Source organism: Oncorhynchus mykiss, chromosome 16 (genome assembly GCF_057628025.1).
Source record: "Oncorhynchus mykiss isolate SJ-2025 chromosome 16, ASM5762802v1, whole genome shotgun sequence".
NCBI classification, from domain to species: Eukaryota; Metazoa; Chordata; class Actinopteri; order Salmoniformes; family Salmonidae; genus Oncorhynchus; species Oncorhynchus mykiss.
The window spans coordinates 44975956-44999499 of NC_143037.1; the positions used below are offsets into that span (position 1 = coordinate 44975956).

Below are 23544 nucleotides of genomic sequence, written 5' to 3' on the forward strand. Positions count from 1 at the left end.
CACAGAGGGGTCATATTGGTGTGTAGCCCAAACAGTTCGGACGCTACAGACAGAAGTTGGCAGATCAGCTGTACTGAATTCAGACGAGTCCCAAGACGCTTGTGGGGGTCGTAGAGCAAAACGGAGAACCCCATCTTGTTCATGAGTCTCATCTTTCCATAGAAGGGTCATAATAGTTTTGCAGCTCTGTCACCTTTCACCCCAGATGCAGAAGTGTGACATCGGCGGATGCGGTGGATTGAGAGACATCCAATGCAAAAAAAAAACAGATGTACTACATGACCAAAAGTATGTGGACAACTACTCCTCGAACATCTGGTCCCCCCCCCCATTTGCCGCTATAACAGTCGCCACTCTTCTGGGGAGGCTTTCCACTAGATGTTGGAAAATTGCTGCGAGGACTTGCTTCCACTCAGCCATGAGCATTAGTGAAGTTGGGCGATTAAGCCTGGCTCGCAGTCGGCCTTCCAATTCATCCCAAAGGTGTTCGATGGGGTTGAGGTCAGGCCCCTGTGCAGGCCAGTCAAGTTCTTCAACACCGATCTCGACAAAGCATTTCTGTAAGAACCTTGTTGTGCACGGGGAAATTGTCATGCTGAAACAGGAAATTGCCATCCCCAAACTTTTACCACAGAATGCTGTAGCATTAAAATTTCCCTTCACTGAACCATGAAAAAGCCCCAGGCCATTATTCCTCCTACACCTAACTTTACAGTTGGCACTATGCATTGGAGCAGGTAGCGTTCTCCTGGCATCCGCCAAACCCAGATTTCTCTGTCGGACAGATGGTGAAGCGTGATTCATCACTCCAGAGATTGAGTTTCCTACTGCTCCAGAGTCCAATGGCGGCAAGCTTTACACCACTGCAGCCGACGTTTGGCATTGCGCATGAGGATCTTAGGCTTGGGTGCGGCTGCTCGGCCATGGAAACCCATTTCATGGAGCTCCCAACGAAAAGTTATTGTGTTGACATTGCTTCCAGCGGCAGTTTGGAACTCCGTAGTAAGTGTTGCAACTGAGGACAGAAGATTTTTTACACGCTAAGCAATTCAGCCTTCGGAGATTCTGATCTGTGAGCTTGTGTGGGGTACCACTTCAGGCTGTTGTTGCTCCTAGATGTTTCCTCTTCACAACAACAGCACTTACAGCTGACCGAGGCAGCTCTAGCAGGGCAGAAATTTGACAAACTGACTTGATGGGAAGATTGCATCCTATGACGGTGCCATGTTGAAAGTCACTGAGCTCTTCAGTAAGGCCATTCTATTGCCAATGTTTGAGCAGTGAGATTGCATGGCTGTGTGCTCGATTTTATATATCTTTCAGCAACTGGTGTGGCTGAAATAGCCGAATCCACTCATTTGAAGGGGTCTCCACATCTCTCTTAAATTGACAGATTTTTATGGGGACTTTTGTATTATGCTAATTATACTGAACAAAAATATAAACAACAATTGAAGACTTTAATGAGTTAGTTCATATAAGGAAATCAGCCAATTTAAGTTGTCATTAGGCCCTAAACTATGGATTTTACATGACTGGGAATACAGAAATGCATTTGTTTTTGAGATACCTTTAAAATAAATGGTAGGGGCGTGGATCAGAAAACCAGTCAGTATCTGGTGTGACCACCATTTTCCTCATGCAGCGCAATACATCTCATTCACATAGAGTTGATCAGGCTGTAGGTTGTGACTTGTGGAATGTTGTCCCACTCTTCAATGGCTGTGCAAAGTTGCTTGATATTGGAGGGAGCTGGAACACGCTGTCGTACACGTCGATCCACAGCATCCCAAACATGCCCCATGGGTGAAATGTCTGGGGGGTATGCAGGCCATGAAAAAAACGGGGACATTTTCAGCTACAAGGAATTGTGTACAGATCCTTGCGCCATGGGGCAGTACATTATAATGCTGAAACATGAGGTGATGCCAGTAGATGAATTGTACGACAATGGGCCCCCGTGTCTCATCATGGTATCTCTGTGCATTCCCATTGTCATTGATAAAATGCAATGGTGTTCATTGTCTGTAGCTTATGCCTGCCCATACCATAACCCCACCTCCACCATGGGGCACTTTGTTCACAAAGTTGACATCAGCAAACCACTTGCCCACACAACGCCATACGCTTTGTCTGAGGTTGTGAGGCTGGTTGGACGTACTGCCAAGTTCTCTAAAACAACGTTCGGAGCAGTTTTATCGAAGGGAAATGGAAATTCAATGATCTTGCAACCGCTCTGGTGGACATTCCTGCAGTCTGCATTCCAATTGCACGCTCCCTCAAAATGCGAAAACAAAATTTGAGTGGCCTTTTATTGTCCCCAGCACAAGGTGCACCAGTGTTATGAGCATGCTCTTTAATCAGCTTCTTGATATACCACACCTGTCAGATGGAGGGATTATCTTGGCAAAGGAAAAAGGCTCAGTAAGAGGGATGTAAACACATTTATGCACAGAATGAGAGAGATGTTTTAATTATGGAACATTTATGGGTTCTTTTATATCAAATCAAATTTATTTATATAGCCCTTCGCACATCACCTGATATCTCAAAGTGCTGTACAGAAATCAGCTCATGGATCATGGGAACAACACTTTACATGTTGCGTTTATATTTTTGTTTAGTGTATATTTAGGGTGTTCCACTCTTCTTCTTTTTTTAAACAATGGCGTTAGCCCCTTCAAAGAAACACATGACTGGTGGAAGTTTAATATTTGCACTCATAATTATGACCATAAACAGCTTTGTGTGCATTGGAATGTTTACAGCCAATGTTTACATTTCGGCCAATAGGAAGGAGCACCTGAACTTCCATTTACAGTAAGTCTTTATTCGATAAAGGAGGAGAAGCACGTTTTAGTGAAGTGTTACTCACCAGGAAGCTCTCTAAGTGCCTGGGTCCTGCTGATTCTCCATTCTCCATTCAATACGGAGGTTGCCATGAAATGTGGTTTTACATTTGAACTACATTGTGTATAGTGCGGTGATGTCCATCTTGTAGTTTTATTCTGATACGTTTCAAGAATGAAAATACCATTTGATGCAAAAGTGTTTAATTGTAGACATTGCTCGTATTTTAACGTCATTGTCCTCCACAGAAGAGATGTATAATACATTGAATTACTTTCAAATTAGTAAAAATGCAAAAATATATCAAATGTGTTACGCTATAAAATCAGAGAAAAACATATTACACAACTTATTCTTAAAATTATAAAACCACTTTAGTAGGCCGTCTTACAATGAGATGGCTAGTAGATAGTTATAGTTGACCACTAGGTGGCGAACTATAACTACAACAACATTAAATGTTTAGAAAATATTTGGTATAGAGCTGGTAAACCCGATGCATCCCCACATTTAAAAAAATAAGTAAGTTGTGGGCATGGTGATTCAAACGGTCTATTGGCCTATCTCACTTGATCTAGGCACAACTCATATATAGTACACAATAGCTTTCCTTTACCACCAGTAGATGAAAAGTACTTACCTTTAAGCATAAATGGATAGTACATATCTATTACATTCAATTAATGATATATGATATATACCGGATGCAAAAAGTACTTTGAGAATTGACTGAGGCATATAAAGTGCTTGTTGTTTGATGAGGCAAGGTAAGTTGTTAGTTTCACTTTGAGAAAGACCAAACAGATTGTTGTACTGTTTACCATCAGGTTGAAATAAATCATTTAAGACCATCTTTATATCTCTGCACCAATTCCACAATAGGCTAAACAACTGCTTTATCAGTGGGATCCACAGTTAGATGGAATACTAATTAACCATTTTTTTTTCTCCATTGCAATGAGAGCATTTAAGCTATGTACAGCAGTACAATAACACATTGCTAGTTCAATGCATGTACACATAGGAGCATAGACATTCCAGAGTGGAAGTAAGAGTTTAAAGTGGTTGGTTCCTGGTTTGTTGTGTTGCCATTTAAGCGGATCTGATCAGCGCTTCATTTCAAAAGACATGGTGTTCTTCACCATCCCATAGGCTTCATACAACTCGTTAACAAGATCCTTCTTCTCCTTCTCAGGCAAGAAGCTGGAGTTAGCCGAGTTTATGTTCTGGAAAACAAGGTGAGCGAGAGAGAAACATTCAACCATCCAAAGGTGAGTATACTGTAGTATTTGACACACATGGTATTATCAACAGTGGTAGATAGTATTTCACGGTATTAAACCACAATGCCAAATTGGAATAAGAGTTCAAATTTGCTTTGTACCAGTCTCTTGAATTCCTCCTCAGTGAAACCCATGTACTCCTGGGCAGTGCTGTAGTCTAAGTGCAGGGTGGAGTTGAAAATCAAAGGGTCATCTGTGTTCAGGGAGTAGTTGGCCTTATCCTTCCTGAATCTACACACACACACACCACACACACACACACACGTCATTCCGAGGTGATGAAGTAAACCTTAACGAAAATGAAACAAGCTGAGCCTGTAACTGCAATCTTCATGAATTGGTGAAAACGTGATCCAAAGACGTATCATTCAAATAATATAGGGAGTGAAAGACAGTTTACGTGATGACAGGATGCTCGGTGAAGTCTGGATGACAGGCTCCAGTCAGTCTGCTGGATATGGGACACACCTGAAATCACACAGCATTCCTTCATGTACCTATAGTCGCCAACCTTTTCCAGAAGTGTGCCCTTGCACACTCCCACTCATTGGTTAAAAAAAAAAACAACATATGATTGGTGTAAGTTTCCACCATTGTTAAATCCATGCCAGAAAGTGTAGAAGTGCACACTTCAAAATAAGGAGTGGTGAATCAGGACGTAGTCAGATGTACGGCTAGCGGATGAGATGTGTGATGTCTCTCCGTGACCACCAGAGGTCCCTGTGCACTAGCTTGCCATACAGGCCTCCATGGCAGGATATACACAATTAGGAACATGACTGCTCTTTCCATGACAGACTGAGCAAGTGAATCCAAGTGAAAGCTATGATCCCTTATTGATGTCACTTGTTAATCCACTTCAATCAGTGTAGATGAGACAGTTTAAAGAAGGATGTTTAAGCCATGAGAAAATTGAGACATGAATTGTGTGTGTGTGTGTGCCATTCAGAGGGTGAATGGACAAGACAAAATATTTAAGTGCCTTTGAACAGGGTATGGTAGTAAGTGTCAGGCGCACCGGTTTGAGTGTCAAGAACTGCAACCCTGCTGGGTTTGTCACGCTCAACAGTTTCCTGTGTGTATCAACAATGGTCCCCCACCCAAAGGACATCTTGACAACTGTGGGAAGCATCGGAGTCAACATGGGCCAGCATACCTACGGAACACTTTCAACACCTTGTAGAGTCCACGCCCCGACGAATTGAGGCAAAAGGGGGTGCAACTCAATATTAAGGAAGGTTTCTAATGTTTTGTACACAGTGTGTATGGCTTGTTTTATGAGATAAAGTGAGTGATACATCATGTAATATACTGTGTCTACAAAGCTCAATGTGACTTTCATTACAGGTGAAAAGTAACGTGCACATTCTTACCTCAAAATGCATGTTCTGCTCCAGGAGCTGTTTGTACAACACTTGATCCTTCAGTGTGTTGTATCCATGTCCTACTCGCTCTGCTTTCAGGACCTCCACAGCCTGAAGAAGACATCAGATATGGGTCACCAAGCAGTTCAAAGGCATGGCAGAGAAATCACGTTAAAGATGTTTTGGGCTGGGGAGGGGTATTTCTCTCCCCGCTCTGCTCTCAAGGACATTTCTATCCGCTCATACGGGAGTAATAAAGACCTAGTGCCCAAATTGTGATTATATATTTTTTCTATCATTATTTTTCTATATATTTTTTTTTCATTGTGATATATCAATGGGTGCTGCAGAACCCTCAGCACCCCTACTTTCCGCGGCTATGCACAAACAGGTAAAAATGTTTTCATTTACACGTTAACAGAACTACTGGCTGTTGGGTAAATCCATATGATTTAAACGAAACCTTCCTTCCAGACATGTTTGCCCATGGAAGAAGTGGTGAGAAAGGGACTTTTTGGACCTGAATTTCAAAACATAGAAGTGCCTAAAGTTGACCCATTTTTGCATACCCCACCCTACTAGGAGACATCCATGTCTTCATCACTGGAAAAGATCAATGGTTGAGTTTGATACAGTGCCTTCAGAAAAGGATTCAAACCCCTTGACTTGTTCCACATTTCGTTGTGTTACAGCCTAAAATTAAAATGGATTAAATCGTGATTTTTTATTTGTTGTTTTTGATGTCATTGACCTACACACAAAACCCAATAATGTCAAAGTGAAATTATGTTTTTCAAAATTTTTACTAATGTATTTAAAATGAAAAGCTGAAATGTCTTGAGTCAATAAGTATTCAACCCCTTTGTTATGGCACGCCTACAGTAAATAAGTTCAGGAGAGAAAATGTGCATGGACGCACTGTGTGCAATAATAGTGTTTAACATGATTTTTGAATGACAATCTCATCTCTGTACCCCACACACATAATTATCTGTAAGGTCCCTCAGACTAGCATTGCATTTAAAACATAGATTCAACCACAAAGACCAGGGAGGTTTTCCAATGCCTTACAAAAAAGGACACCTACTGGTAGATGGGAGAAAAAAAGAAGCAGACAATGAATATTCCTTTGAGCATGGTGAAGTTATTAATTACACTTTGAATGGTTTATCAATACACCCAGTCACTACGAAGATACAGACGTCCTTCCTAACGCCGTTGTCGGAGAGGAAGTAAACCACTCAGGAATTTCACCATGAGGCCAATGGTGACTTTAAAACAGAGTTTAATGGCTGTGATAGGCGAACAATGACGATGGATCAACAACATTACAGTTACTCCACAATACTAACATAATTGACAGAGTGAAAAGTGAAAAGTCTCTTTATGGATCATTTGTTAGAGATTAGGTTAAAGCATTATATGACTGTCTACAGGATCTGGGAGATAGTCTCAGAAAAAGACTGGCATATATTAAAACCCTGAGGAGAGAGGAGAGGAGCGGAAATAAATTCATAGAAGAGAGGGACACGAACAAAGCCATAAAAACACTAATAGAAGCGCATAAGCATTCTAAAAATTCGGCCCTGCTGAAAGAAAATTCCAATCTTAGAGAATTCAGGGATGTAATTATAGAATTCAGGGATGTAATTGTGAGTTGGCAGAAGAAGAATCATTAGCTCAATACACCAGTGTATTGATGTTAGAGTTCTATCAGCATAATCGCATTAGCTGTACTATTTGTGAAGTAATTTGAGTATGGACATTGTTAAATGGGGTACTTGGTAAATTCGCTCTGGCTATTGCTGGTTGAATATAGCCGGCATCAGTAAACGTTAGGGAAATAACGTCATTTAAATTATTGCCAGCAGCACAGTTAGTCACCAACGTTTCAAATAAACATGAAAAAAGCCTAACCAGCTCTGCTAGGTGAGTAGAATGGAGAGGGAAGATGTATTCTCTTGTTCGTGTCTGGAAGTAGCGTTAGCTAGCAAGCTAGCCAACATTAGCCAGTTAGCTTGGGTGTGAGGCAAGAAAAGTATTATATTTTGTGAGATGAGAAAGTTTGGATCAAACCTGCTCCTTAGCAGATTTTGGGGTTGAATAATCTTTGTTAGAATCAAGGAAAGTGGATATTACGTACCATATTAAAATTGGCAATATAAACTCAGCAAAAAAATATGTCCTCTCACTATCCACTGCGCTTATTTTCAGCAAACTTAAAATGTGTAAATATTTGTATGAACATAACAAGATTCAACAACTGAGGCATAAACTGAACAAGTTCCACAGACATGTGACTAACATAAATGGAATAATGTGTCCCTGAACAGAGGGGGGTCAAAATCAAAAGTAACAGTCAGTATCTGGTGTGGCCACCAGCTGCATTAAGTACTGCTGTGAGTCTTCTCCTCATGGACTGTACCAGATTTGCCAGTTCTTGCTGTGAGATGTTACCCCACTTTTCACCAAGGCACCTGCCAGTTCCCGGACATTTCTGGGGGGGAATGGCCCTAGCCCTCACCCGCCGATCCAACAGGTCCCAGACGTCCGGGCTCTTCGCTGGCCATGGCAGAACACTGACATTCCTGTCTTACAGGAAATCACACACAGAACAAGCAGTATGGCTGGTGGCATTGTCATGCTGGAGGGTCATGTCAGGATGAGCCTGCAGGAAGGGTACCACATGAGGGAGGAGGATGTCTTCCCTGTAACGGACAGCGTTGAGATTGCCTGCAATGACAACAAGCTCAGTCCGATGATGCTGTGACACACCGCCCCAGACCATGACGGACCCTCCACCTCCAAATCGATCCCTCTCCAGAGTACAGGCCTTCGTGTAATGCTTAATCCTTCAACAATAAACGCGAATCCGACATCACCCCTGGTGAGACAAAACCGCGACTCGTCAGTGAAGAGCACTTTTTGCCAGTCCTGTCTGGTCCAGCAACGGTGGGTTTGTGCCCATAGGCAACGTTGTTGCCGGTGATGTCTGGTGAGGACCTGCCTTACAACAGGCCTACAAGCCCTCAGTCCAGCTTCTCTCAGCCTATTGCGGACAGTCTGAGCACTGATGGAGGGATTGTGCATCCCTGGTGTAACTCGAGCAGTTGTTGTTGCCATCAAGTACCTGTCCCACAGGTGTGATGTTCGGGTGTACCGATCCTGTGCAGGTGTTGTTACACGTGGTCTGCCACTGCGAGGACGATCAGCTGTCCGTCCTATCTCCCTGTAGCGCTGTCTTAGGCGTCTCACAATACGGACATTGCAATTTATTGCCCTGGCCACATTTGCAGTCCTCATCTTTCCTTGCAGCATGCCTAAGGCACGTTCACGCAGATGAGCAGGGACCCTGAGCATATTTATTTTGGTGTTTTTCAGAGTCAGTAGAAAGGCCTCTTTAGTGTCCTAAGTTTTCATAACTGTGACCTTAATTGCCTACCGTCTGTACGCTGTTAGTGTCTTAACGACCGTTCCACAGGTGCATGTTCATTAACTGTTTACTGAGCAGCTCATGTTATAGACAGAAGCATGCTACAGGGCAGACCAATCCGAACTTCTCTCGGCAAGTCCAGCCCATCCATTATTTCAGACAATCATGGCTAGAGGGAAGGTTCCTGGCTTTTTCTGTGGCTAAACCAACTAGGCTCATAATTTTACAATTTTATTTTTATTTACAGATTGCATACAAGATTGTTATTAAGGCACATGAAAGTTAACATGTTCCACAAGGCATTTCTGCCCCCAAAAAACACATTTTCCTCAAATAAATAAATAAACTTGAAATGTCTCTCCTGTGCAGTAGTGACGTGCAACGTAAGCCTAGCTTATTGAAACAGGTCACATTTTTGTAAAAACAGTTTTACCACCCTGTTTCTAAGCTTTTAAATACCCATAGACTTCCAATCCTTGCGCTAATGTTAGTTAGCATTGCCTCGCAGCACTACCTCCAACTCCCTTCATTCTGGACACAGAGACATAAAAATGGTATCCACAAAATCATCTGACTCTGGGGAAGTAGATAAAGGGCCTCATTGCCAAAATTCCGAAGTAACCCTTTAAGAAAAAAAAAGTAACTTTCTGAGCACTTCTACGATGGGCAAATATGTATGGAAGGCTTCGTTCTAATCAAAAGGGGTGCTGTCAAAAAGGGATTGAATTCAAATGAGTTCACCCTATGCCTGGTAATATGCGGTCTTTGGTTGCACCATTTTAAAAGATGGCTTCCATAGAATGGAAGTCACATAGGCTAGCGAAGACTTTCCGGGAGACATGAAATTGGATTGTGTGCTGTGTGTACTTGTCACGTCCTGGTCTTAGTATTTTGTGTTTTCTTTATTATTTTGGTCAGGCCAGGGTGTGACATGGGTTATTTATGTGGTATGTTTTGTCTAGGTTTTTTTTCATAGGTTATGGGATTGTGGTTAGTGGGGTTGTCTAGAAAAGTCTATGGTTGCCTGGAGTGGTTCTCAATCAGAGGCAGGTGTTTATCGTTGTCTCTGATTGGGAACCATATTTAGGCAGCCATATTCTTTGAGTGTTTCTTAGGTGATTGTTCCTGTCTCTGTGTATGTTTGCACCAGATAGGGCTGTTTAGGTTTTTCACGTTTATTGTTTTTTATTGTTTGTTTTTCATCTTTATTAAAGATGTTTACTAATAACCACGCTGCAGTTTGGTCCTCCTCTCTTTCGACACAAGAAAACCTTAACAGTACTGAGTTGTTTCCATCTGAAATACATATTTAAGTTGTTATAAAAGGGGAGGGGATATGTTTTCACAACGCAATCACTTGTAACATAATAACGCTGCTGTGTGTTGAGCAGTAGAGGAAGTCTTGGGTCAAGCTGAACAGCCATTGGACATGTCATTTAAAATGGACATATTTAGTGTTCCCCAAAGACTATAGAGGAAAGGAAAGCTCACCTCTTTCACCACCGAGGCAGGGCCCACCTCTCCTGCATGGACTGTTCTATGGATCCCACATCTCGCTGCTTCCTGTCAATCAAGGTCAATCAAGGTCAATGAAAAGCATCAACACCAAGTTAACCAGAGAACTATCTGGGTTTTACATTAGCAATGCAGTTAGTTCCCGACCTAAATACTTTTCATTGTCTTGAAACTATGTAATTATACATGGATGACCTACAGTCACAAGATTGTTCCAAGACCTCAGAGATTCCAAGAGCTTGTGCTGCTGTCACGAGTAGGGAGATATTTTTTATTTCTTTTTTTGCCAAGGGCTAGACTGAAAAGGACTATATCTCACCAACAACATTTGAGAAACATCAGATTTTGACAAACCCCAGCATCGCTTCTAAAAAAAAAAAAAACATCTAGAGCTTGTTCAGTTATGTTAACAGTCTGTATTAGTGCAGTGCTCTCTTTTAATATTCTCTTAAGGCCAGTTGCCCAGATGCAGATGGAGCTTAGTCCTGGCCTAAAAGGCATCCTTATATTCAATGGAGATTCTCCATTGAAAGTGCCATTTAGTCCAGGACTAGGCTTAATCTGGCTCTGAGATACCAGCCCCTAGTATTTTGCCCTGGCATGTCCAAATGTATCACTCCAGCCTCTGGTCAAACTTACCACAGTGTTCCCAGATATTGTCCTGAGGGAATGATTTAACGGTCTCGTATTCATTTACACCACAAACATGGAAAATAGATCTATGCAAAGCAGTACGAACGAAATGCGTGTTGAAACGACGTGTGTCGACTTTTGGTCGGCTTGTTATTACCACATTTATTACCGACTTATGGTATTTCTAAAGTTGGCCCAACTTTACCACAGCGCGAATAGTTTTATTGCTGAAAGTCCTTTGTTATTCTTAAGAAAGTTTTTTGGTTTCAAGAAAATGGCTCACAAGAATGATCTCGCCATCAAATGGGTCTCTAAAGTGACCGTCATGCCTCTATGTACTGAATGGGTTCTGCTACAGAGCAACTCCATTCATTATAATGACAAGAAAGGTGCAAGTAATTGGCCCGTTAGGAAATACATCAACCAATTGCAGGACTTAAATGTCTGCGGTTCTGCAACATCTGTTCTGCAACAATCAAATGTGAATCATTCTTAGTGTTTTCAGTACACCTTCGCTCTATGCTCCCACTCCTTTAAGTTTTGAGCAAGTTGGAGTTTGAGCTCTCACCTTTAAACCATAAAACCTAGCATGGTATGCTGCATGATAGTAGGACCGTGGTTAACCTCATATCCTGCATACGATGTGCATACGATGTGCTAAAGACAACTCTAGTCCTTTAGCATTTCCGTTAACCATGCATGCTTGCACGACAATGATAAAACAGTTGACTAGAGCACATACAGTGTGCATTGGATAGGAGGGGTTCAAAGTTAGGCAGTTACCTCATAGGCCATCCTGTGTCCTGGGAAGGCCTCACAGTTGAGTGACTCGTCTCCTGCCAGATCAATAGCCACCACTCCGTTCTTCTTATACTTCTTACACAACTCCACCACGTCCATGGACCAGCCTGTGCAACGCAACACACACGTTTATTAGCAGTAGCAACCCAGTAAGGTCAAACAGATGAGATTTTTTTTTTTTAAACGTATAATGTTTGATTTCTGGGGATGTTTCTGAAATGTTTTCATGCTAGATTTATGACCTAATGGTTATCTAAATGGTCTGCTGCAGTCCACGAATGTGTAATATGCCAAGCATCTCAGTAAAAGCTAAAAGTAATAGTTGAAAAGGTCAAATTGTCCAGTTAAAAAATTTAAAAGCAGAATCAAAATCCCCAAAACTGACTACAGAGCACTGTTCACTGGAATGTCTGCCTAAAATAGCCACTGACATTTTGTTACATGTAATTTCAAATACAGATACTATGCTCTGGTAAGTCAGAAAGTTACATCAATCCAAATGACTTAACTAATACTTGCAGCGTTTCCCAAACTCAACGGGTGCCCGTTTTGGTTTTAGCCCTAACACTACACAGCTAATTCAAGTAATAAACTAACCAGCAAGCTTTGGTCTTTTGAATCAGCTGTGTAGTGTTAGGGCCAAAACCAAAACGGGCACCCCTTGGGGTCCCGAGGACCGAGTTTGGGAAGCCCTGAAAGGGGATCTTTTGTATGGGAGACAATGCTAGCTCCATTCTGTACTGTAACATAGGAGATGAGACTTGCAATTGTTCATTCAGTGATACAATACACAAACAAGAGCCCCTTTTTTTACTGTCTGCATTGGGTCAGCAAATGGTAATATCAGCTAAGGAGAAAAATAAATAAATGTGCACAGCATCACAACCATCGTCAAGTATAGATCAACACAGTTGAGTGGGGATGGAATGAAACGAGAGACAGTCGGAAAATGACACAACAGGAAGTGTGGGAGGTGTTTTTAAATGTGAGATGTTTTGGCTTGCAACCTCCTACAGTGTGATAAGGATCACAGACATTAACTACAGACAACGAGGAGGGGATGAGTCGTGCCAGACAGACAGGACAGGAGCATGAACAGGACAGTGAGGGCATTACTTGGCATGTGGCGCATGCAGCACAGAATGGACCTGGCTTTGATCTTGTACGCCTTCTCTCCCTCGGCCAGACCCTGGTTCACCAAGTGAACCACCTCATCCGGGCTCAGGTCACCTCTGGGAGAAGAGAGCGAGTGAAATCAAGACCGCGAGAATCCTTGAATGCATTTCTATGTTGAATGTTATACGTTTTGAGCTCTGAGGACAAGAACAGATACCTACAAATGACGTGAACAATACAAAACTCTGCCATTGGAGAGCACAAGGAACTCAAAGAAGTACTGTATTGCACATGTCCATATATTCAAGTGTGACCATCGCTAATGCGGTATGTTTCAAATTCACACTTTTCTGCCAGCTACCTTACCAACTCAGAAAAATATCATATCCACTTACTCTTCTTGCTTCCATGGAATGGGTTCCACGTCAGTGTTAGCCAGCAAGTGTGGGCTGTATCTAACTTCAACGTAGATGACCCCTTCTTTGGCTTTGTCCTCCACAAACTCGTAAGCTATCCTCTTGATCGCCTCTCTGTCGCCACTGGAAAGGTAATACAAAATCAGTGGAAGGCCAAGAGAAACAACACAAATATTTACTCAACGATGGCAGGTAAAATGCTAATTGTTAGTCAGCAACAAAGGCCCTACATTGTTGGGGGATTTCCTCAAATTATGCTCATCCAGATACAAATACATTTTTAAAACAACTTGATTTAGGACACACATAAAACAAAGGAAATGTTCTAGGAACGGCCAACTATTCTTTCAGTCTTTTCCCTCTTTGCCTGCAGGGCTAGTAAAGGGTAGTTGTGTGTCTGAATGGCAGAAGGGTAATCTGATCGTACATCCTCAGCACACCACAGCAGGAGGACTATTACTGTCACAGAGTCAGAGCATAGCGAGCCGCTGAACCAACACTCCACGTGACCTCTGAACTGCACTTGAACTTACACTGAGCAATTAGCTGCTATTGCCAATAGGACTGACTGTCTGGAGGAGAAAATTACTTATCATTATCCCTGTAATTATCATTATCCCTGCAATGACGATAAAGGACATAAGATCAGCCTGTGTACAGTATTTGAAGAATGACATAGGGGATAATAGAATATTATAGTTATTTGTAATAGTAGTTTCATTGGATTTTGAGTGCATATCATTCCGTTATATTGTGCACATTTCTGCAAAAGTCCCTGTGGAGTAATGGGTATTTTTGAGTGGGGGGGAAATGTCTGCAAACTCACTCAGATGTTCCTAGCGTCGTTTCCCTCTCTGTTGCTTTTTGACTTCACAACAGATTCTGTTTCACATCACATGATTGGTCTGAATGCGTGTTGTTCCCCCACCCCCATGCTTATCCATCCACCTACACACACAAAACTCCTGCATGAGCCAAACGCAGCTAGCAAGTTCCCCCATTTTGTTGTTGTCGTGTAGGGGGGGGGGGGTGCTTTATTCAGCATAACCGCTAGCAGCTGCTCTGTCCTGGCTAGAGGCTACGACTACAAACCATTATTGTTTCTTTTGATAGTTGTGGGAGGTTGTTGGTTAGCCTGGCAGAGAATTAAAACATCACGTTAGTCTGAGCAGTGGGTGAGGTTTGAGTTTAGATTTTTATTAGGATTGTTGCTTTTTTTCAAAAGTACCATCTGGGGGGCAAAAACGTGAAATATGTTGGTACTGTAGATTTTGGGTTAAATATAAGGTAGTGTTGTAATGGGAATGGAATACATAACAACCTTGACTCTGTCTGAGTTCAGTTGGTTGCCAAAGAAACACCTGCTGGCATCATGACGTGCCCCTCTGTGCTGCATGATCTGCATTTCAACTAACTGACCCCCTAGTCTGTCCACCAGAGGAAACATTGTATAATACTGTCTCTGTCTGCGTTATTCACTCACTAACCAGGAAGAAGACCTATCAAGCACTGGTCTTAAAGTGAAGGTACCCCAATTGGGCTGCTATTTAACTCACACAATTCACAATCATTACAAATGACAGTCCCAATACCAAGCTCCCCCTCGCTTTCATATTTTAGCCGTAATTTAACAAATTAGGTGATCACGTGTTCTTTAAAAGCTTGTTGATTGTATTGCGTGTCATGCAAATACATTTAAACTCTTGACTCCTAACACACCGTACAGCAGTTATGATTCCTGTTGAAATAAAACAGGGAAGTAAACAGTACATACAGTACATGTCATCTCCCTGTCATGGCTCTCTACAGATTGAACTTTCATCTCCATCTAAGAGCCATCTGCAATAATAAAGCTGATTAAAGAGCTCGGTGGAGCACAACCTCCTGTAAACTGAACTTGACACGAACACAAATGAGTCGTGCAGCACCTTGACGCCAACTTGTGCTGTAACACTACCAGCATAAAACAAACTCACCCTAACACTCATTGATCAAGAGATTAATCAAACGCTCACTTTTGAGCAGTGGTCTAAAGTACGTAAGTAAAATGACTTTAAAGTAGTACTTAAGTAGATTTTTTGGGGGGTATCTGTACTTTGATTTACTATTTATATTTCTGCAACAGTCCCTGTGGAGTAATGGGTATGTTGGAGTGGTGGGAAATGTCTGCAAACTCACTCAGATGTTCCTAGCGTCGTTTTCCTCTCTGTTGCTTTTTGACTTCACAACACAGATTCTGTTTCACATCACATGATTGGAAAAAAAAAAAGACTGCTTCCGGCTTTTACACTGGAAGTGAAAACGCGAACGCTTGTTGCTAACTGGCCTGGTCTGAATGCTTTTTGTTCCCCCACCCCCATGCTTATCCATCCATCTAAACACACAAAAATCCTGCATGAGCCAAACGCAGCTATCAAGTTCCCCATTTTGTTGTGTGTGTGTGTGTACGTGTGTGTGTGTGTGTGTGTGTGTGTGTGTGTGTGTGTGTGTGTGGGGGGGGGGGGGGTTGCACCAGACACAACAACAAGGCTTTTAAGGGAAGGACTTGATAAAGAATGCTTTATTCAGCATAACCGCTAGCTAGCAGCTGCTCTGTCCTGGCTAGAGGCTACGACTACAAACCATTATTGTTTCTTTTCATAGTTGTGGGAGGTTGTTGGTTAGTCTGGCAGAGAATAGAAACATCACGTGTTAAAATCAAATCAAATGTTATTTGTCACATGCGCCGAATACAACAACCTTACAGTGAAATGTTTACCCACAAGCACTTAACCAACAATACTTTAAGAAGTTAAGATGTTTTAAAAAAAATACGTTTTCAGGAAAAAGTTGAAAATAAAAGTAGAAATAATTAAACAGCAGCAGCAAAATAACAAGCAAGGCTATATACAGGGGTACCGGTACAGAGTCAATGTGCGGTTAGGCACCGGTTAGTTGAGGTAATATGTACATGTAGGTCGAGTTAAAGTGACTATGCATAGATTATAAACAAAGAGTAGCAGCAGCGTAAAAGAGGGGTCTGGGTAGCCCTTTGATTAGCTGTTCAGGAGTAGAAGCTGTTAAGAAGCCTTTTGGAACCTCGACTTGGCGCTCCGGTACCACCTGCCGTGAGGTAGCAGAAAGAACAGTCTATGACTAGGGTGGCTGGATTCTATGACAATTTTTTGGGCCTTCCTCTGACACCGCCTGATATAGAGGTCCTGGATGGCAGGAAGTTTGGCCCCAGTGATGTACTGGTTTGAGGTTAGATTTTTACTAGGATTGTTGCTTTTTTCAAAAGTACCATCTGGGGGGCCAAAATGTGAAATATGTTGGTACTGTAGATTTTGGGTTAAATATAAGGTAGTGTTGTAATGGGAATGGAATACATAACAACCTTGACTCTGTCTGAGTTCAGTTGGTTGCCAAAGAAACACCTGCTGGCATCATGACGTGCTCCTCTGTGCTGCATGATCTGCATTTCAACTAACTGACCCCCTAGTCTGGCCACCAGAGGAAACATTGCATAATACTAACCAGGAAGAAGACCTATCAAGCGCTGGTCTTAAAAGTGAAGGTACCTCAATTGGGCTGCTATTTAACTTAACTCAATTCACAATCATTACAAATGACAGTCCCAAATGACAGTCTTTAAAAGTGTGTTGATTGCATTGCGTGTCATGCAAACATATTTTAAACTCTTAACTCCTAACACACTGTACAGCAGTTATGATTGGTAGTTTAGCCCCTTGACACCATCTTGTGCTGTAACACGTAAAGTACTTAAGTAAAAACACTTTAAAGTACTACTTAAGTCGTTTTTTTTGTTATCTGTACTTTGCTTTACTATTTTTTGATTACTTTTACTACATTCCTAAAAAAAACTATTAAAGTACTAGTTACATTTTGAATGCTTAGTAGGACAGGAAAATGGTCCAATTCATGCAATTATCAAGAGAACATTCCTGGTCATCCCTACTGCCTCTGATCTGGCGAACTCACTAAACACAAATAATTTGTTTGTAAATTATGTCTCAGTGTTGGATTGGGCCTCTGGCTATCCATACATTTTAAAACAAGAAAACCATGCCTTTATATTTGCTAAATATAAAGGATTCAAAATTATTTTGATACTTAAATATATTTTGGCAATTACATTTATTTTTGATACTTAAGTATATTTAAAACCAAATACTTTTAGACTTGAACTCAATAAGTATTTTACTGGGTAACTTTCACTTTTACTTGAGTCATTTTCCATTATGGTATCTTTACTTTTTCTCAAGTATGACAATTGGTTACTTTTTCCACCACTGCTATTGAGTTTGACATCGTGAGACAACTTCTCCCGGTGATAACTACAGTATGACACCAAAAGCTCAGGGGATTCGTGCAGTAGTCAGCATCTCATTATCTCAGCCATCTTCATGTTCAGGGTACTTACGCAATAACGTGCATGTACTCTGCGAACTTGCCAAGGAACTCTGTGAGGGTGGCAGGCTGGTGTATCACACAGATTCGTCTCATGTCCTCCACTGTGTATGCAGGTAGGGGGATCCCACGTCGCCTGGTACAGACATACAGAAACAGAGGACTTTAAAAGTACAACCAGCAATAGGTAGCCACAGCTGCTCAATGTTAATTTCAATGAATTATATTAATGACTTAAAGGAAATTGCTAGTTTTAAAAATAGCCCCATAAATAGGTCTACATGTTCCAAACGAAAGATACTGAAAGAACAATGTGTCACATGAACCTAATAAACCATGTCACTTGAGTCTAATAGCCCTTTTACCAAAGGTAATTGACAGTTAATGTTTAAAGAGAACTTGCAAAACCTGTTATAAAACACACTATTTAAACAAAATACTAAGAATTCAACAGGTTTATAGACTTACTTGGCAACGTCTAGGATGGTCTCCACTCGGAGAGCGCCATCAAGATGCACATGCAGCTCAATCTGAAGATGAGACCAAATTCAAAATGTAATGTACTTTAACCTAATGAGCTATAGAGTAATTTAGCCTGAATTGAAGTACAGACAATCAGGATGAACTCAAACAAATCAATAAACTAAACATTGGCAAATGAGAGAGCATGTGTTGTTGTGTGATGTGGTTCAATGCAATGTGTTGGCTGGACCACATCTATAACGAATGCAGTGTGCATGACTGGGCACCGTAGTTGTTGCAGTCGGTGAAAGGGCCAGGGAAGGTTCAAAGAAGAGCAACTGAGTGCTCGGCCCTTATTCCATCAGAGCTGACAGAGGAAAGTTCTAAATCTTGCCCAGCTACTGTACACCAGCTGACTACAGGGCAGATTGACTGTGGTCACCCCCAAGCCTCAGTTACAACTAATAAAACATGACCAGAGGATTCGATTGTAAAGGGAAGATATATAATGTATCGTTTTTGTTATCTTCTGACCGTCTGAGGCACATACTGGATGAGATTGAGAATATAGGTCATGTATTCCTAAGAAATAACAAATCTTCCAAGACGAGCAACAGGAAAGAACCTTGAAAAGTTCTAAGCCATCTTTATCATCTTACAGTTTACAGGTGTAGGATCTTAATTTGATCACTCTGTTATTGCTGGGAATTTTCTCTGCACCATAGGATTTACTGAAAACCTGCACTAACAATTGGTTATTTTTACAGTATTGCACTGTTCATGTAGCTTAAATTTTGGCTAGCTAATAGCCTAACCACTGATCAAGCAACATTGCGTTGGCGGAAAGTACGTATGGACTAAACGTTAAAATCCTGTTGCTGCAGTACTATTTTGTTATGACAATACTGGTCAAATTAAGATCCTACGACCTCCCGGGTGGTGCAGTGGTTAAGGGCGCTGTACTGCAGCGCCAGCTGTGCCACCAGAGACTCTGGGTTTGCGCCCAGGCTCTGTCGTAACCGGCCGCGACCGGGAGGTCCGTGGGGCGACGCACAATTGGCCTAGTGTCGTCCGGGTTAGGGAGGGCTTGGCCGGTAGGGATATCCTTGTCTCATCACGCACCAGCAACTCCTTTGGCGTGCCGGGCGCAGTGCGCGCTAACCAAGGTTGCCGGGTGCACAGTGTTTCCTCTGACACATTGGTGCGGCTGGCTTCTGGGTTGGATGTGCGCTGTGTTAAGAAGCAGTATGGCTTGGTTGGGTTGTGTATCGGAGGACGCATGACTTTCAACCTTCGTCTCTCCCGAGCCCGTACGGGAGTTGTAGCGATGAGACAAGATAGTAGCTACTAAACAATTGGATACCATGAAAAACGGGTCAAATTTAACAATAAATTATTTATTTTTTAAATTAAGAACCTACGTGTCTGACAGGTTGGCTCTTGAAGGGAATACCATTACGGTTATTACATATTGAGTTTAGTATGAGTGTGATAATTATGGTCTGACATGATCCCGGTCACTAACAATGGTATGACAGGAAACCAACGCTTTGAAATACTAATATGTTTTCTATAGGTAATGTGAAGGTAGTCTACTTTAGTATAATTTAATGTTATGTAATTAACAGTGCGAAAATCAATGTGTCGTGACTTGACCTTAACATCAATCTGAAGACTGTTATTTATCTAATTAACTAACTATGTTTAATTGTTACCCAATTTTTTATTAATCATGTAACAATTAACTCATTAGGATCTGGGGCACCACGAGAGTGGTTCTTTAAAGAGTTAGCATCTACCGAATTAAACTCTAAAAAGGTCTTTACCCATCACATCTATAAACAGTCAACTTGTTAATCATAACCTTGTATCATATCATCATTCTGAACAGTTGTAGCCTCCTTGCATCTGCAAAAACCTGAGGCTTACTTATGATTCAGTATGACACAAATTGGTTTAATTATTTATTTACTAGCTAATTAAATGGGAACACAGGATAAACATACACACTCCGCACTGGTTATTGACTGGAGACGTAATACGCTGATAACAGGTCCATAGCGGAATGACAACAACATTGATGCTTGTTAAGATGGAGAGGAAGAGGGACAGAGACACTTAACATTGGTACATTCAGAAACTCCTCTCACCTAAAGTAACCATATACGTTGCACACAAACCGTCGCCCGCTTTGAGTAAGAAATCATTAATGTATATACGTGAAATTCTTGTGTTCGTCGGTGAACAGGGCAATATGAAATATGAAAAATCACGAAAGTGTTTTGGTTAAGAGAGGGATGTGCTTTATCTATACAAACAGTCTTCCCGCCGAAACCCTAACACGTCCTAAAGCGAATACTAGAACAATATTTCTAACAGACGAATGTGAGGAATGGTCAGTGGTGAACTAAAGAATAATCATGTCATATGGGTTGATATTTTGTGATGTCATTAAAAAGGTTATAAAGGAAATAAGGTAACTTGAAAAGTATATACACTACATCTATGACGTCTCCATCCTTAACGTTGTATATGAAATAACAAAAATACTTTCATCATTTGTCATACGTTTTGAATGTGATTTTAGGAGCTATGAGAATTTGTCTCCTATAAACTTTACACATGGTAAGTAGCCACGCCCCGAGTGAGGTCAGAGAGTGTGTCAGCCTGATGGAAATGCCCCCTTCTACCAGAGTGCATAGAAGGATTGGTAAAGAAGTTAACATTAGACCAGAAAAACGTGAAGTGGTAGCTACACATTTGAAATGATTGGAACTTTGAACCTCAACACGAGGTGAAGAAAATAAACTCAACTCCCAGACCAGAAAAGCGTCGAGCTGCAGCTCACGCCAGAGTGGTTTGAACCCTGAATACCAACATGATTTGGAGAAGAAAACCCTCTCAGGCAATCACTGGTACAGCTGATTAGGTCCTAAAACAAATATCTAGAAAAGCGAATTGAAGTGGGACCATCCTACTACTCTTCAAACCATTCCACCGTACTACTCTTCTCAAATCACTGTAGTACGCTACTTTCATCACCATCGACACGGCTATCTTCCAAGGAGCATCTTCCAGAGTGAACAACATTAGAAGACGGGAAAGGGGGTCCCCTTTCGGACAATCAGAGCCTTACAAGCGTGCCGCTGAAAGGCCAACCCAACACCCTTCCTAAGGAGGGCTGGTTCGGACAGAGATAAAAAAACGAACGAAGGCATTCACACATAAATACATTTATCTTACTCCAAACGGGCGGCAATTTGTGTGCAAAGTATATGATTACTGTGCGAATAGTTTCAACGATGTGTCTCTTTTTCCTCCCTCTCCATGTCGTTGTGTAACAAGCCGCCATATGTTGTTGTGTCAGTCCGCTAGGGACACTTTATAATGTATTAAGTAAGTGTGTATGTTATCCTGTGCTATTATTTAGTTAGCTAGTAAATAAATAATTACACCAATTTGTGTAGTACTGAATCATTAGTAAGGCTGGGGGTTTTGCAAATGCAAGCAGGTTACGACTGTTCAGAATGATGAAATGATAAGAGGTAATGATTAATATGATTAATAAAATAGCTGGCAAGCCAACCTTAAGAACTTCCCTAACCTGGTTGTCTAGGTCTTAATTAAAAGGAAAAAAACAAAAAACCCACAGACACTAGGCCATCCGTGGAATGAGTTTGACACCCCTGATTTACATGCTTAGAAAGAATGTGGAGCCTGTCTGAACACGCTATGACTCGATAGACTTCACAGTGTACTACACACCCTAGTAAAACTACGTCAGAGTACACCAAAAGGCCTTCATGAAATCCATGCGTGCGAGCATGTGCCTGCGTATGTGTACATGCCTATGCGAGAAAGAAACAGACAAAAGGATGAGGGAATGTGTGCTTAGATAATGTGTCATGTGTAATTTTAACAATGAGTTATACATTGCGGTTTTGAAGAAGACAGTGTTTCAATAACATTAGTGAGTTTTAAGGAGTACAGATATTCTCCGGTCTCTGTTGTTTAGGCCCATTACAGGTCTATCAAGGCTGGGAGACAAACAATCTCACAGAGACTTTCAAGCAGAGAGCTTCTCTGCCTCAACCACAACATGGACAATGATGTCAGAGCATCAATCCACTGTAGGCTACATAGACAGATCAGGTTTAAGACAGCTGTTTAAGTCATTTAGAGGCGAGGTCATCTTCTGGCATTGTAGTAACAACTTATTTCCTCATGGGCTATTCTTCTGTGCTTTCCTACTTTACTAACCATGAGCAAACGTCTCTAATTCTTCAATGTTTGAAGGGTGACCTCCACCAACTGCTGTTTTCAGAACTCGCCATAGGTTATGGATGTGATTCAGATCTGGCCACTCCAGAACCTCTTCTTGAACCATTCATGGGTGTTTTTTATGTGTGTTTGGGGTCGTTGTCCTGCTGGAAGACCCACAACCTTCAACGGAGACCCAGTTTTTGGACACTGGGTTGAACATTGGTCTCCAAAACACCTGATAATCTGCTGATTTCATGATGCCTTGCACATTTAGGCAGAAAAATCAACCAGCACAGCATTAGCAAACCTCCCCCATTTGATTGTAGGGAGGGTATTATTTTCATTGAATGCTACATTTGGTTGTCAGTAAACACAGCGCTGATCTGTATTGCCAAAAAGCTCACATTTTGTTTCACTTGTCCACAGAACATTTCCCCCAGGATTTAGTCTTGTTTGATTGGGTTTTTGAGAAGTACAAATCAAATCATATTTTTCTTCAGCAGTGGGGTCTTCCCATGTTTTTCTAATGACCAAATGAGCCATTCATACACTCTCCCTACAATAAAACATGGGGAGGTTTGATAATGCTGTTTCAAAAGGGAGTACATTATGAAGATTGGAGAAGCAGTTTCTGCCTCTAGTTATCCCTGATAACGCTAGGCGATATCCTGGCGACGTTGGCTAGCTAAGCTCACGCGCAGGAACATGTCATCGGTCAAACGGTCGTCTCGAGCCAAACTGCACAGTTTGCAGGCCGTCAAATCAAAAGGCACTCCTTCAATATAAAAGTTGTTTTGAATAAAACTTTCACAAGGTTTAAGTAATAACATGTTCAACTACTTAAGACATTGGCTCCAATCTAGGTTCTGCCTTTAGATTTACAGAACATGAACAACTTAAGGAAGAATGTTTCACTTCTCAAATCCCAAACCCCGGCCACATCTGCTTAGTCTGCTTCGCAAGCATTTCTGGAAATCTTGCACCTGGTTTTTAGAAAC

At 41.5% G+C, this 23544-nt stretch overlaps 1 protein-coding gene across 1 annotated transcript in view; it reads right to left on the reverse strand.

The window, feature by feature from the left end:
- Positions 1-3036: 3036 nt before the first annotated feature.
- The window catches only part of LOC100136795 (adenosine deaminase), a 31935-nt gene continuing 11427 nt past the window's right edge, over positions 3037-23544 (reverse strand). Inside the window, exons 2-11 of the mRNA XM_021566004.3 lie at positions 18290-18351; positions 17835-17957; positions 13391-13534; positions 12996-13111; positions 11862-11986; positions 10422-10493; positions 5507-5608; positions 4534-4601; positions 4235-4364; positions 3037-4076 (exon numbers count right to left, since the gene is read on the reverse strand). Coding sequence (XP_021421679.3) covers positions 3957-4076; positions 4235-4364; positions 4534-4601; positions 5507-5608; positions 10422-10493; positions 11862-11986; positions 12996-13111; positions 13391-13534; positions 17835-17957; positions 18290-18351 — 1062 coding nt within the window. The 3' untranslated portion in view covers positions 3037-3956. The remainder of the gene's footprint in view (positions 4077-4234; positions 4365-4533; positions 4602-5506; positions 5609-10421; positions 10494-11861; positions 11987-12995; positions 13112-13390; positions 13535-17834; positions 17958-18289; positions 18352-23544) is intronic.